The 15,986-nt window shown below is 39.1% G+C and overlaps 1 protein-coding gene across 1 annotated transcript in view; it reads right to left on the minus strand.

The window, feature by feature from the left end:
* kat6b (K(lysine) acetyltransferase 6B) overlaps positions 1–15,986 on the minus strand; it is a 210,042-nt gene that overhangs the window by 32,128 nt on the left and 161,928 nt on the right. Inside the window, exon 12 of the mRNA XM_060854023.1 lies at positions 1,321–1,414. Within this exon, the coding sequence (XP_060710006.1) occupies positions 1,321–1,414 (94 nt within the window). The remainder of the gene's footprint in view (positions 1–1,320; positions 1,415–15,986) is intronic.

Raw genomic sequence — 15,986 nt, forward strand, 5'->3', positions numbered from 1 at the left:
ATATTTAAGAAAAAGGTCACACAAAAAGTGAAATATAATCAAACTGACAAGTTGATCCATAATTTACCCAAAGCATTATAAGGCCAGAACTCCTATTATAAATTTGAAACAAATATGTAGAACAAAGGTGCTTTTTATATCAGACTTATTACTGTAATTAGAAAGTAATATATTACAATTAGATTTTTAAATTTTCTGTCAGAGATCTCACATCCCAGGACAATGTCGTAAGCCTTCATAGACCCAGTTACAAGAAAACCAAATTCTGCAAAAAGGTAGGAAAAGCTTGACTAGAGTAAAATTCTTACAAAACTCTGGGCTCTTCCAACTGCAACTTAGGGTTATATTTCAGCAAAATAGTTCAGATTTATTGTACAAACCAAAATTCGAGAGTTCATATTAGTTTATTTCATGCATATGATATGATATAAACAGTTAAATCTTTCTAGTCTCATTAGCAAGCTGATATTCTAAGAGATAGATTCTGCTTGGTTGCAAGTCAAGTGACAGCAATGAAAAGGTCAGAGTTGGAATGTTTCTATCCAAATGTTTTGTGACCTCCTGCAGCCCTTCAGAAGCCCATGAGAATAACCCAGGAGTTCATAACAGAAGATCTTAGGTCGCAAGTTGTTTTTCACTCCCCACTATTTTGTAATGGCCATACATATTTGCATGCTAAGTTATGTGTTCCTAGGACACAGATCAGGCAGCTTGGGAAGATGGCCAACATACATTGCATTTTTAATACTATTTTTTCAATCTTACAGAACTTGAGAATGCTTTGTATATAATGCAAGGGACGTTCTATTCTTCCACAGAGATTTCAAAGGCAATCAATGCACATTTCTTAAAAGCATCAAAAGTAATTTTCAAAATGCATCATCTGTGCTTCATTTAGTTTCCTATTGCTGAAACATAATTATTATATTTGCAAAAGCTTTTGAAATATTTTACATGTTTCTTGTACCCAACTGTTTGATCTACAGTACATACTGATTAAACTGACTGCACTCTGTTTCATTTCAACCTTTAACAATTTGTTTCAGCCTACTGGCTTTGTGTGCTGGCATATGCTCTGACAGTTGTATTCTTTATTCAAGCTGAGAGGAATCAGAAGGGTAAAATTTCATACTTGAATGAATATCAAGCCCTAAAATAAGTGACAATATTCTATTACTTAATGATGCACAAATCAAAGCAGTCATATCAAGATTAAAATGCATGCATTTACCAATTTCAGTAGCCCATTACTTTCAAGAACACCCCAATTCCCTGACAAGGATCACTGAAACATGGTTTCAAACAAAACAGAGCACTTACTGAAATCAATCAGGAACCTTCCAAAGCCTTGTCTTTGGTACTGGGGCATAATCATTATGCAGGATACATTGTACTTCTGTTGGCAAAGCTTTTCCTGAGGGAAGGAGAAATAGACCTAGTTTGTCAGTGATGATGCTGATGCAGACAACACATGTCACCTACCACTGTCCTTGCAAAATGTCACGCTAATCTAGGCAAACACCGATTGTTAATAACAATGACATATCACAATCTGTTACTGTGGTTTTCAATCAAACCCAAGTTGTCATCTTTGTTATTTGGCAAGTTGTTAATGCACAAGGTTTATCCATGTCATAAAATCCATTCAATATAATCTTTCAATAGAACAATCTAAGATCAGACTGCTCAGAAAAGCCTGATGTGCATAGCAGCGCCCTCTGAAATGCACCTCTGGCACACTTTATATTTAAAATTTTTTAATGGATTATATTTTGTGAAGAAACATAACATGAATATATAATACAAATGAATGGATGTTTATGGGATCAATTTAAAGTATAAATATTGTGCTGCTCTAGGAATAAGCAGATTTTAAAAACAGAGCAGCAAAACGATTCAAAATGTAAAACCTACTTTATATGTTTTACATATAATCAATACACAGCAGAGAATTAAGGACTGTAGTGTTACATGAATTGCATTCCACTAGACTGACCCAAATTAAGACTTTGTTGCACCTGTACCAAATGGTGGAAGGAAAGATTACATACCTTTATGTGCAGTCTTCATTTCCAAATTAAATTAATTTTCACATGGTATGAATAAAGCCACCCTATCCACAGGAAAATCACTAGAAATCCCTAGCCCTTTAACACACAACCCTCTTGTTGCAATGCATTGTTACCTAGCTTTGTTACCTTCAGGCATTATTATAACAAGAGTCAAATTCAGACAATTAAACAAGGCAACCTGCCAGCCTGAACTTACACATGAACCAGTTTAGAAAAAAACTTACAAAATTACCTCAACGAGGAAAGGAAAACAATTAAAGTTTTACAAAAATGCTGCAGCTAAAGATGGATAATGTTTCTTTGTGATTTGATATGCATGGCTTATGAAGGATAATATTACAAAACAAGAAGTAGGTTTACTGTACTTGCTTCCTATTAAAGCTAAAGAGTTGTCAAATTTTACAGCACAATGTTAATAAAGTGAATCATTTCAGATAGAAGTTGGCTAGGAGAAAGTGAGGACTGCAGATGCTGGAGATCAAAGTTGAAGAGTATGGTGCTAGAAAAGCACAGCCAGTCAGGCAGCATTGAAGGAGCAGGAAAGTTGATGTTCTGGGCACAATTCCTGATGAAGGGCTTATGCCCGAAGTGTCAAATCTCCTGCTCCTTGGCTGCTGCGTGACCAGTCGTGCTTTTCCAGCACCACACTCTGAGATAGAAGTTGGCAACATGTGATCTAATGTAATAATTGGTTGCTCGTACACAGCTTGAATATTGCAGAAAAGGTCACATTCTGTCAAAGCTTCTTGTCTTGCACTCATCAAGACAATCACAAGAATACCAATGTAAAAAGGGAACAATAGTTAATATTGAATGTAAAAAGTGATGAGTAGAAAGCAAGTAGACTCTAATTAATAGAAGTATTGGCCTGGAAAGTGCACTAGTTAGATGATAACTGACAGTCAGCTGCCAAACTTGTTCCCAAAGTCAACTTGCCAACCAATTAGCATTTTCTTCTTATTCAGGAAGTATGTTCCCTCTGTGCAAATGTCCTAACGAGTGTCACATAAAAAGCTTCAATAAAATGTGTATTTTGCCCAACGTTACCAAAGTAATATTGTTGAAATCACCCTGCACCGAATTCTCTGCTAAAATGGAATATTATTTGATATTGTTAATATGATATGTTTACCAGTATCCATGCAGATTATCAGCCTTGGTTCAGTGGTTCATTCTTATCTTTAAGTCTATCTGATATTTTGTTTTCTAGTAAAAATATTAAATCAAGACTCTCTCTCCTTTTCCAGGTGATGTAAAACATCCTATTAAAACTAATTGAAGAGGAAGAGGGGAATTCTCCTTAGTGTCCCAAACAATAATAATTCTCCAACCAATATTACTAAAAAAAAAGCAGATTATCAGATCACATAGTTTAGTTGTTCGTTGATCTTAAAGTAAGAAATGCTGGCTACAGCAACATTCATTGTTGGTCAAGAGACAGCGGTGATGCACCGTCCATGTGCGGAAGGTAGATCCACATCGCTTCTTTTCCTATAGCAGATTGAAACAAGCTCACTAGGCCACTTCAGAGTGCACCGCCATTCTTCTTCCAAAAGGAGATCAGTGAATCAGATAGGATTTCATGACACTCTGGTCATCTCATGATCATTATTTAATAATTGAAATTATACTTCGCTGGGCTGCAATAGTTTCATCTCCACAGCATTAATTGGGCCTCTGGATTGCTAACCCAGTGTTATTACTACGACACAACCATTCTCCAATTTATGCAAATTGGTTTCTGCATTTCCTGAACAGTGGAAATACTTCAAAGTTTGTGAGAAGATTTGTATCTCGGGTGCCCGTTATTGTGGTTCTGTTCGCCGAGCTGGGAATTTGTGTTGCAGACATTTCGTCCCCTGTCTAGGTGACATCCTCAGTGCTTGACAGCCTTCTGTGATGTTTCCTCTGTCATTTATAGTGGCTTGTCTCCTCCGCTTCTGGTTGTCAGTTGCAGCTGTCCGCTGCAGTGACCGGTATATTGGGTCCAGGTCGATGTGTTTGTTGATAGAATCTGTGGATGAGTGCCATGCCTCTAGGAATTCCCTGGCTGTTCTCTGTTTGGCTTGTCCTATAATAGCAATGTTGTCCCAGTCGCACTCATGTTGCTTGTCATCTGCGTGTGTGGCTACTAAGGATAGCTGGTCGTGTCGTTTCGTGGCTAGTTGGTGTTCATGGATACGGATGTTAGTTGTCTTCCTGTTTGTCCTATGTAGTGTTTTGTGCAGTCCTTGCATGGGATTTTGTACACTATGTTGGTTTTGCTCATGCTGGGTATCGGGTTCTTTGTCCTGGTGAGTTGTTGTCTGAAAGTGGCTGTCGGTTTGTGTGCTGTTATGAGTCCTAGTGGTCATAGTAGTCTGGTTGTCAATTCCCTCCCCCAAGTCCCTCCTCCCTACCTTTTATCTTAGCCTGCTGGACACACTTTTCTCATTCCTGAAGAAGGGCTTATGCCTGAAACGTCAATTCTCCTGTTCCTTGGATGCTGCCTGACCTGCTGCGCATTTCCAGCAGCACATTTTCAGCTATTACATGACAGGCCAAACAGAGAACAGCCAGGAAATTCCTAGAGGCATGGCACTCATCCACAGATTCTATCAACAAACACATCGACCTGGACCCAATATACCGGCCACTGCAGCGGACAGCTGCAACTGACAAGTGGAAGCGGAGGAGACAAGCCACTATAAATGCCGGAGGAAACATCAGAAAAGCGCTTCACAGGAGGCTCCCAAGACAGGATATCACCTAGACAGGGACGAAATGTCTGCAGCACAAATTCCCAACTCGGTGAACAGAACCACAACAGTGAGAATATTTAAAAATCACTTGCAGAGCTCTTTGAAGTGCTTTCAGGTCACAAAAGGCACTAAATACGTTCAAGGTTTTTCCCCTCATTGGGCTTTTTACCCAGAGGGTCCCAACACTTCGCTGAATTACATGAAAACTAGTTGGCATTCCAATTTGGAATTTCTCTGATGAGAAAGAAAGAGGTGCTCCAAATATAGGACAGCATTTCGTTGTGGTATCATCTTAAACAGAAATATTGTGCATTGTCCTTGCGTTAAATGAAATAATGGAGATCCATGAGTATATAATCAATTCAGTCAAACTAGCTAAAATAACAACAATCAAAATGACAATTTTCCATGTAAGGAACTGCATTACAACTGTAGCCTCAGGCCCAGAAGAGCGTATAGTATATTTCAGCCCAATCAATGAGATTTAAATCCAATTCACATTTTCAGCAGTACTGCTGCATGAAAAACAGGTTATTTTTCACAGCCCTATTCAAATCTCGAAAGGTCTGTAATGGTATCAAATTAATGTTTTAACCAAAGATTTTTCAAAGTTGATCCTTATTTTGAATTATTACCAGTGCAGTTGCAGTGCTGGCTCCGAAAGATGTGATTTTTAATCAGTGGTTAAGAATTCTACAAATGAAGGATATTATGTGTTGATACATTATCCTCTTTTCAAATTACTTAATTATTTTTGACTTCTATCATTGATGTAGGCACCATGGTGGGGTGACTTACAAAGCTTTTCACTGTAATTTTCATGTAAAAGTACACATAACAATAAATTTCTATTCTATTCGATTTTCTGGAACCAGGATTAAAACTTCATATTTTTCATCAACTTCAGTAGTAATCTTAAATATGCAGCATTTTGGTAAAGAAAGAAGAAAAACCTTGCTTAGTTTGTTCACTACCTCTGGAGATCCTAAAGTACTTTATAACCATTGAAGAAATTATGAGGTCAGTCAGTGTAATAATGGAGGAATACAGATGCAGTTAATTTACGCACTGAGCCAGGTTCCATAAATAGCAATAAAACAATGACGAGATGATCTGCTTTTGTAACTTCGTTAGAAGGATTATATATTGCTGCACACTGAAACACTCTTTTTTGTAATAGCGGCATAGGAGCTTTCATGTCCTCTCAAGATGTTAAATGACAGCTTGGCTACACACATACTGTACTCAGACTTTCAAAACAATTACCACAAATTGCATTGTTTTAAACTGGTCTGGACTACTTGCATTAGGAAAAGATTATAAGAGTATAATAAACAGGATCATCAGAAAACCATAAGACTCAAACATGCTCATCCTTTCACCTCAGTTCTGAATTACTAATCCTTTATCTCAAAACCATGTACCCTTCTTCTAGACTCGCTAGCCAAGGCTCAGCTTCTCACCACCTATATTATCAAGTCCTCTGAATTGAATTAAAAAGGTAGAACAGGGTTCACAGTAATGTAGGCAGCATAAGACAGTTAGCAAGTTTCCAATTGGTGTAATCTAAAATTACAAAGAGTTCTTGATCAATTGGGTCAATGAGCTGAAGAGTGGCAGATTTAGATTAATTTGGATAAATCCAAGGCATTGTACTTTAGTAAGCCAAACAAGAGCAGGACTTGTACAATTAAAGGTAGGGCCATGGGTAGTGTTTTAGAACAGATACACCTAAAGGTTCAGGTACATAATTCTTAGAAGTTTGTGTCACATTAAATAGGGTGGTTAAGAAGGTGTTTAGCATGCTTGCCTTCATGATCAGACCTTAGCAGTTGGATCGTTATGTTGAGGTTCAACAAGATATTGGTGAGGACTCTTCCCTAGTACTTTCTCGCGTTCTGACCATCCTGTTCTCGGAAGGATATTATTAAGGTGGTGAGGATTCAGAAACGATTTACCAGGATGTTGCCAGGAATGGAGGGTTTGAATTATAAGGAGAAGCCTTTTTCACTATAGCGTGCTCATAAGACATTCAGATGCACACATGAAAGAGAAATATTTGGAGGGATATGGGCCACTTTCAGGCAGGTAGGACTAGTTTAGATTGGGATTACAGTTGGCATGGACTGGTTGGACCATAGGGTCTGATTCCATGCTGTAAGATTCCATATGCAGCAGTATGATCAAACTAAGTTTCTTCAGTTCTTCGAAAGGTTCCATGATATTTAAAAATTTTGTGTTTCTTTTGGACTCCAAGCAAATCTTCTTGATTTCTAATTTTTCTAATACTTAGCAAAGTAGGCAATATTTATTTTAAGTATCATAACTTGAAACACATCAACACAAGCCATTTCAAATTTAAGTTTTTTTAAAATCATAGTAAGGATGAGTTCTGAATTTTCCAAGCATACTAAATCGCAATTGTTCGATAAAGTTTATAGGTTGGTTACAGTTGGAGGAGGATGAGGCAACATCAAAACTTACTTCATATTCCTACATTGAAGTATCCAAATTAAATAATAGGCTTGCCTACAATTTTCTATAACTGACCTTGTAATAGTTGATTTCAGATTGACTGGTCACATCTGCGCACAAAAAAACTACAAAAAGTAACAATCTAAAAATTGCACATGAAAGCAGTTGCAATACAACCTGAGTCAAAAGTACATTGTTCCAGCCACCTCAATGTAATGGTTATCAGGTGACTGCCACAGGAACCTTAAACTCAGAAATTTGTCATACCCCTGCAAATATAAGTTGCGATATGTAGAGGTTATGAAGTCATGGAGTCACATAGCACTGAAACAGACCTTTCAGTCCAACCAGTCTGTGCTGATTATACTCCCAAACTAAACTAGTCCCTCCTGCCTGTGCTTGACCCATATCTCTCCAACATTTCATATTCACATACTTATCCAAATGTCTTTTAAACACTGTAACTGTACAACATTCACCACTTCATCTGGAAGTTCTCCTTAACTTCCTTGGTTAGCCATGTTTAGTCTATCCTTCCCTTAGAATAGTTTTCTCCTTACTGGTTTTGTGAACTCAGCCATGAATTAAGTGTTAAATAACGCAATAAAATGCATCTCTTAGTATATTTCTGATAGTTTCCCAATTTAAATTTAAAATACCTGTTTTGTTAAAAGTTATTCTGCCTTTTTGAGCTTTCAAACTGCCTTTATGGGTCAGAATAGGTAGAAATTAGGAACAGCAAGGAACAGCAAGGGAGCAGTCACCTCTTTAGGGGTGCAGGGAGATAGAAGAAAGCATAGGTCGGCAGATTTTGGAAAAGTGTGGACGTAGTAGGGTTGTTGTAATGGGTGACTTTAACTTTTCCCAATATTGATTGGAACCTCCTTCGAGCAGAAGATTTGAATGGAGCTGTTTTTGTAAGGTGTGTTCAGGAGGGTTTCCTAACTCAGTACGTTGACAGGTCGACGAGGGGAGAGGCCATTCTAGACTTGGTGCTCGGAAACGAGCCTGGGTAGGTATCAGATCTTGTGGTGGGAGAGCATTTTGGTGATAGTGACCACAACTGCCTCACATTCTGCATAGCTATGGAGAAGGAAAGGATTAGGCAAAATGGGAAGATATTTAATTGGGGAAGAGGAAACTATGATGCAATTAGACATGAGTTAGGAAGCATGGATTGGGAGCAATTGTTCCATGGTAAAGGCACTATAGACATGGGGAGACTGTTTAACGAACAGTTGTTGCAAGTGATCAATAAATATGTCCCTCTGAGACAGGCAAGAAGTGGTAAGATAAGGGTGGAGCTTCTCGTCAAAAGGAAAAAGGTAGCTTACATAAGGTAGAGGGAGCTAGGGTCAAGCTCAGCTCTACAGGATTACAGGTAGGCGAGGAAGGAGCTTAAAAATGGTCTGAAGAGAGCCAGGAGGGGGCATGAGAAAGGCTTGGCAGAACGGATTAGGGAGAACACAAAGGCATTTTACACTTATGTGAGGAATAAGAGAATGGTCAAAGAAAGTGTTGGGCCGATCAGGGATAGCATAGGGAATTGGTGTGTGGAGCCTGAGGAGGTAGGGGAAGCCCTAAATAAGTTTTTTGCTTCTGTCTTTACAAAAGAAATGAACTTTGTAGTGAATGAAACCTTTGAAGAGCAGGTGTGCATGCCGAAATGGATAAAGATAGAGGAAGCTGACGTGCTGAAAATTTTGTCAAACATTAAGATTGACAAGTAACCAGGCCCAGACCAGATTTGTCCTCGGCTGCTTTGGGAAATGAGAAATGTAATTGCTTTGCCACTTGCGAAGATCTTTTCATCTTCGCTCTCCGCTGGAGTCGTACCTGAGGACTGGAGAAAGGCAAATGTAATTCCTCTCTTGAAGAAAGGAAATAGGGAAATCCCCGGCAATTACAGACCAGTAAGTCTCATGCCTGTCGTCTACAAGGTGTTAGAAAGGATTCTGAGGGATAGGATTTATGACTATCTGGAAGAGCATGGCTTGATTAAATGCAGTCAACACGGCTTTGTGAGGGGCAGGTCATGCCTCACAAACCTTATCGAGTTCTTTGAGGATGTGACTAGAAAAGTTGATGAGGATCGAGCTGTGGATATGGTGTATGTGGACTTCAGAAAGGCATTTGATAAGGTTCCCCATGTAGGCTCATTCAGAAGGTCAGGAGGAATGGGATACAGGGGAACCTAGCTGTGTGGATACAGAATTGGCTGGCCAACAGAAGACAGCGAGTGGTAGTAGAAGGAAAATATTCTGCCTGGAAGTCTGTGGTGAGTGGTGTTCTACAGGGCTCTGTCCTTGGGCTTCTATTGTTTGTAATTGTTATTAATGACTTGGATGGGGGGATTGAAGGATGGATCAGCAAGTTTGCAGATGCCACAAAGGTTGGAGGTGCTGTTGACAGTATAGAGGGCTGTTGTAGGCTGCAGCGGGACATTGACAGGATGCAGAGATGGGCTGAGAGGTGGCAGACGGAGTTCAACCTGGTTAAATGTGAAGTGATGCATTTTGGAAGGTCAAATTTGAAAGCTGAGTACAGGATTAAGGATAGGATTCTTGGCAGTGTGGAGGAACAGAGGGATCTTGGGGTGCAGGTACATAGATCCCTTAAAATGGCCAGGCAAGTGGACAGGGTTATTAAGAAAGCATATGGTGTTCTGGCTTTCATTAACAGGGGTATTGAGTTTAAGAGTCGTGAGATCCTGTTGCACTCTATAAAACTTTGGTTAGACTGCACTTGGAAGACTGCGTCCAGTTCTGGTCACCCTATTATAGGAAAGATGTGGATGCTTTGGAGAGGGTTCAGAGGAGGTTTACCAGGATGCTGCCTGGAATGGAGGGCTTATCTTATGAGAAGAGGTTGACTGAACTCAGACTTTTTTCCTTGGAGAAAAGGAGGAGAAGAGGGGACCTAATTGAGGTATACAAGATAATGAGAGACAAAGATAGAGTCGATAGCCAGAGACTATTTCCCAGGGCAGAAATGACTAACACGAGGGGTCATAGTTTTAAGATGGTTGGAGGAAAGTATAGAGGGGCTGTCAGAGGCGGGTTCTTCACAGAGAGTTGAGAGAGCATGGAATACGTTGCCAGCAGCAGTTGTGGAGGCAGGGTCATTGGGGACATTTAAGAGACTCCTGGACATGCATATGGTCACAGAAATTTGAGGGTGCATACATGAGGATCAGTGATTGGCACAACATCGTGGGCTGAAGGGCCTGTTTTGTGCTGTACTGTTCTATGTTCTATGTTTTATTATCTGCATCAGATCCCAAATACAGAATATGATCAGCTTTCATCAATGCTGCTTCCTCTTACTCATCAATTCCATCTATCTCCCTTCCGAAGATCGGTGCCCATTAGGTTTTGCAACATTTAGTTTCTGACCCTTCGTGAGCATGTTCTACACTGCCACTATGGTAAATCAAAACAGCTGAGTCTCCCTCTGTGAGTGCAGCACAATCTCCCATCAGAAACAATCTATTACCTGAATTGTTATAAACTACTATTAAATTGCACCATGTTATCACAGTCAATTAAACACCTGGATTTCTGCAGTCAACAAAAGCAACAGCATGATCAGCTGACCGTGACACAAATTCTCCAAAGACCGAGCAATTTCTGCAGTGTATTTTGCCTTTTTCAACACTAATTTGAATCAGGGGCCAAGGAAAGGGACTCTCCAGGTATCCAGAAACTGAAATATAATTTAACAAAATAAGCAGCCAATCCCAGTGAAGAATTCTCGCACAGCAAACCAGGAAGAAAAATACAACTCTACTTCGAGTTAAAGAACTGTACATCATGGAAAAAGACCCTTCAGTCCAACTTGTCCATGTCAGCCAGATATCCCAAATTAATCTAGTCCTATTTGATGGCATTTGGCCCTTATCCCTTTCAACCCTTCCTATTTATATAACCATTCAGATGATTTTTAAATGTTGTTATTGCATCAGCCTCCATCACCTTTTCTGGCAACTCATTTCATACATGCACCTCTGCATGAAAAAGTTGCCCCTTAGGTCCCTTTTATATCATTCTCCTCTCAGTTTAAACCTATGCCCTTTAGTTTTGGACTCCCCTACCCTGGGAAAAAAAAAATCTTGACCCTATAGATGCTCCTCATGACTTTATAAACTTCTAAGCTTTGTTTTGCTGTTTCTAAAATTATAAGAACCAGCCTAAAATAGTAAAGTAAAATAGCCCCAGCCTATTTAGCCTCTCCATATATCTCAAACCCTCCAACTCTGGCAACATTCTTGTAAATATTTTCTGAATCCTTTCAAGTTTCACAACATCTTGCCTGTAGCAGGAAGAGCAGAATTGAATGCAGTCTTCCAAAAGTGGCCTAACCAATGTCCTGCAGCTACATGACCTCCCAATTCCTATCATCAATGTACTGACCAATAAAGGAAAGTGTACCAAACACTTCTTCACTACAATGTCTACCTGCGATTTCGCTTTCAAAGAACCATGAACCGGCAACCCAAGATCTCTCTGTTCGGCAACACTCCCTCGGACCCTACCATTAAGTGTATAAGTCCTGCCCTGATATGCCCTATCAAAATGCAACACCTTATATTTATTTAAGTTAAACTCCATCTGCCACACCTTGGCCCATTGGCCCATCTGATCAAGGTCTTTATAATTTTAGAAACAGCAAACCAAAGCTTAGAACATACATATAAAAAGTTGAAATATAAATTAAACTGCACTTTTTAAAACAACAGATTGATCATTTTGCATTTCCTTTTCATGACATAAATGAAAAATTACTGTTTTTCACAATTAGAGAAGTTCTTGTTGTGATTTGGCATGCCGTTAAAATCCCGGCTAGACCTCATTAACAACACAACCTTTTGGGAGACTATACAGTGATATCAAGCATAAAAGGGAACTACTCATTTGCTCAGTGCTGTTTCATCAAGGGAGAGCTCAACATTGCTTCCTATGGAAGCTGCAAATCCTATGGAGAAGGATAAAATCACTGACAACTGGATTTTGTATTTCCACGTTTTATTATGTAGTGGGGAAAATTACCAGCCTTGGTATCAGAGTCGGGGTTCAACGACATTGTTTATTGTACAAGGAAATACTGGAGCTCCGGGGAGAGAAAGACTCCAACAGTACAGTGGTCAGCTGCGAGTCCTCTCTCAACCCGGAACGCATGTCAACATACTTTCATACATTTTGTGATATAATAGGTCAGTGATGAGGTTATTGTCTTTGTAACATAGTTTGTTGTCAACATTGCAGAATCATTGATAGTTTCAATGCAGTCAATGTCAGTTCCAGTGCAGACATTGTCAGTTTCAATGTCTGCACGGAAGTCCATTGCTGTAGTAATGGGTGCTAATTGTTCTTCCTGAGAAGGACAATTACTGCAGCCCTGACTATTAGCACTTTGTATCGAGTCCGTATTAAACTGTTAGCAATTCTACCAAAGGTGTTGCCTGGACCCAGACATTTCAGCGGACAGTATACGCTACTCATATGTATTCTCTTCCCCCACCTGTCTTAAACTAATCAACTAGGATGTGAGTGTATTGTGCTGGCATTCTAGTGGCCCCAGGTGGTATCTGTGTTTGCTCTGCTCTCTCTCTCCATATTGTGGTCCGATGGCCATCTCATGTGTCAAATGGTCTGTGTGTGTGTGTGTGTGTGTGTGTGTGTGTGTGTGTGCGCGCGTGCAGACTGTCCCCTGCCCAGTGACATCTACCACTTCAACTATATTTATGGACTCCAGGAGTTACTGACAGTTTCAGGGGAGTAATGACAATAAATGTGGAAAGTTTTGTCATTATAACAATCAAAAATCTACAACATTGCATATGGGAATAGAATACATATGTAAAAATTGAAGGAAATTGGGAAAGAACTAAAAGACCAGTACCATAACAAGGCCAAAAACAGGATTGTGAAAGCGTCACTATAAGGGTTTAAGAAAGATTTAAAGCTTGAATTTAGACAGATCCATACATATGGTGATATATTTATTACCGATTATTCACGCAGATAATCTGGCAGTTACTCATAACTGAGTTAGGTTTGAAAAGGTAAGTAAATCCACCCCTGACTACCCTGTGGTGAGATCCTGTGGGTTAAAACATTTCTGAATAAATCACGTCAGTTATGCAATTCTGAATAAAACATTGCCTAGGGTACTTGAATTTACCAGAAAAACAATGTTTCAGCACGAGATAAAGAAAGGCGAAAAAGTGGATGCTAGCATGAATAAATGTTCACTCAATTAAGGAAATCATTGCGAATACATTGACATTTGCACAGTTGTCCATACTGCTTATTAACAATTTTTACTTCCTTTTATATGTCCTTAGCGTCAACTCTTCCATAATTAATCAAGTGGTCCTGAAGGAAAGTGAATCCATCCACTCTGACCCAATCACCAGTGCAAATTAACTATCCTCTCCATAACTGAACACTAAATGAATTTAATGGTTCACTCTGAAAATCTGTAATACATGAATACAAAACTAATTCCATATGCAGGGGACTAAAAAAATGCACAATAAACATTCAATTGTGAATCTCATGCAAATCAGTCATTCAAATAAAAAGAAAGTCAAACCAGCATTCTGCATTTCATCAATTCAATATTTTGCTCTTGAATGTGGAATGAACACCTCATAATGGATTTGTAGAATTTCAATTAATGTCAGTCGCCATATTGCAGTTGACAGTCCACTTTGAAGCTGCCAAAAGCATTTTTTTTTGGATTCAAAGTATAATAGTGAACAGTCAATTCAACAATCAACACATTAACACAAATCCAATATGTTATTATCTTGCCCCAAGAGTGTTTTTACCAAATAATAACAAACTCTAGAATCAAAATATCTAATGGATATAGAGAAATTGAATACACAGATTTAGCTGCACCCACGTTTGCAGGCATGGGAATAATGGAATACTTGCATGAAACCAAGCTGTAAAACTTGAGAACTTGGGAAAGATATTACAATAAATGTAATTAAAAACAGACTAGATCAGCAATGGAAATGGAAAGTGTGATTAGGGTGGTCAGTTTCTTTAGAATTGTATAAATTGACTACCCAAACATTGTACTGATAGAACACCTCCAATCATTCGTGAGAGTAGAATTTCTTGCATCTAATAAAGCTCACTCCTTTTGGACAAAACATTCGACGTTTGAGGTATTTTTGGGTACTGGGGCAAGCCCTCACTTTTACATGTGGGGACGTGGATGGAACATACCATATAAGGACTGAGGAAGTGAGGAGACAGAAAAATGGGTTATCTTTATTTTGCTCAGGAAGCGTCCTTACAGTTTCAGAATGGGCAGTTAAAGTGTATCAAAGAACCTGGCTGGTGATTTGAGTGCCAAGTGATCAAACTGAGCTCCAGGAGTAGTGATGAGTTGAGAGGAGTCATGCTGAAAGAGCCATAACAGGTAAGTGCTGTCTGGGTAGTTTTTTTAAAAATTCACTCTTGGGATGTGAGTGTTGCTGGCTGGCCAGCATTTACTGCTCATCCCTAGCTGCACTTGAGAAGATGGTGGTGAGCTGACTTCTTAAACTGCTACAGTCCATATGATGTTGGTAGACCCACAATGGCCTAAGGGTGGGAATTCCAGGATTTTGACCCAACAACAATGAAGTAACCACAGCGTTTTCCCAAGTCAGAATGGTAATGTTGTTGGGCGATAGGTGAGTCGAAATCATCAGGGATCGGAGCTGTTGTGCGATAGAGGTCAGAATCACCCTAGGGCAGGAGCTAAAGATTAAGAACGACTATAATAGGAGTATCTAAAGTGGAAATGTAGAGAACATGTCAGAAGCTGATATCTTAAACTGGGTACCCAATTTTTATTACTTGGAAATTGAAACTAAATTTATGGTGGGCAAAAGATAGATAGTTATAGTTATTGCTTCGTCCTTCCTAACTTGACTCTGGCAACAAAGTCTGCAAACATATCTAAAAGGAGAAGCAAATTAATGATGAGTCCAGAACCAAGACCAGGGATAGAAATACGTCCTACTGAAAAAGTTCAGCAAAATTACACTGAAAACTTCACAACAGTCTGGAATTCTGTCAGAAAAGATAAAAGTGTAACAGACTTACGTGTGTGTTTAAGTCTGCTGGAGTATTTATGTAACACTTTGCAAGCTAGTGAATGGTTTAGGTGCGTGAAATGTCTCTGAACAAAGCTATGCTTTTCTCGTTATTTTATAAACATGCATGTGAGAGAGATAAATGGATTTTGAATTGTGACTTTATGATTTGGATCAAAGGGGAAGGATTCGAAGTGTCTGGAGTAATTCATTCTGAGTTGAATTGGATTGATAAAACCTGCAGCAAGTTTTTAAAGATCTGACGATACTGGTGGATTCACTAAAGAGTAGGGTGAATCCATTTTAAATTTTGGATGTTGCTAACTGGGATTTGGAAAGAAACATTGGAGATGATCTAAATTCAAAGATAAACAAAAATATAAACCGTGAAGTATTGAGAGACCAGACGATTAATCCAAAATCTTGCAAGCTTCAGGGCTGAAGAAAATTGAAAATTACTGGGCAAGAGAGACTTTCAGTGTGACTTTAAAGATGTAGGAAGTGAGAACTGCAGATGCTGGAAAAGCACAGCAGGTCAGGCAGCATCTGAGGAGCAGGAGAATTGACGTTTCTTGCATAAGCCATTATGCACGGTGC

This window comes from Hemiscyllium ocellatum, chromosome 43 (assembly GCF_020745735.1).
Source record: "Hemiscyllium ocellatum isolate sHemOce1 chromosome 43, sHemOce1.pat.X.cur, whole genome shotgun sequence".
NCBI classification, from domain to species: domain Eukaryota; kingdom Metazoa; phylum Chordata; class Chondrichthyes; order Orectolobiformes; family Hemiscylliidae; genus Hemiscyllium; species Hemiscyllium ocellatum.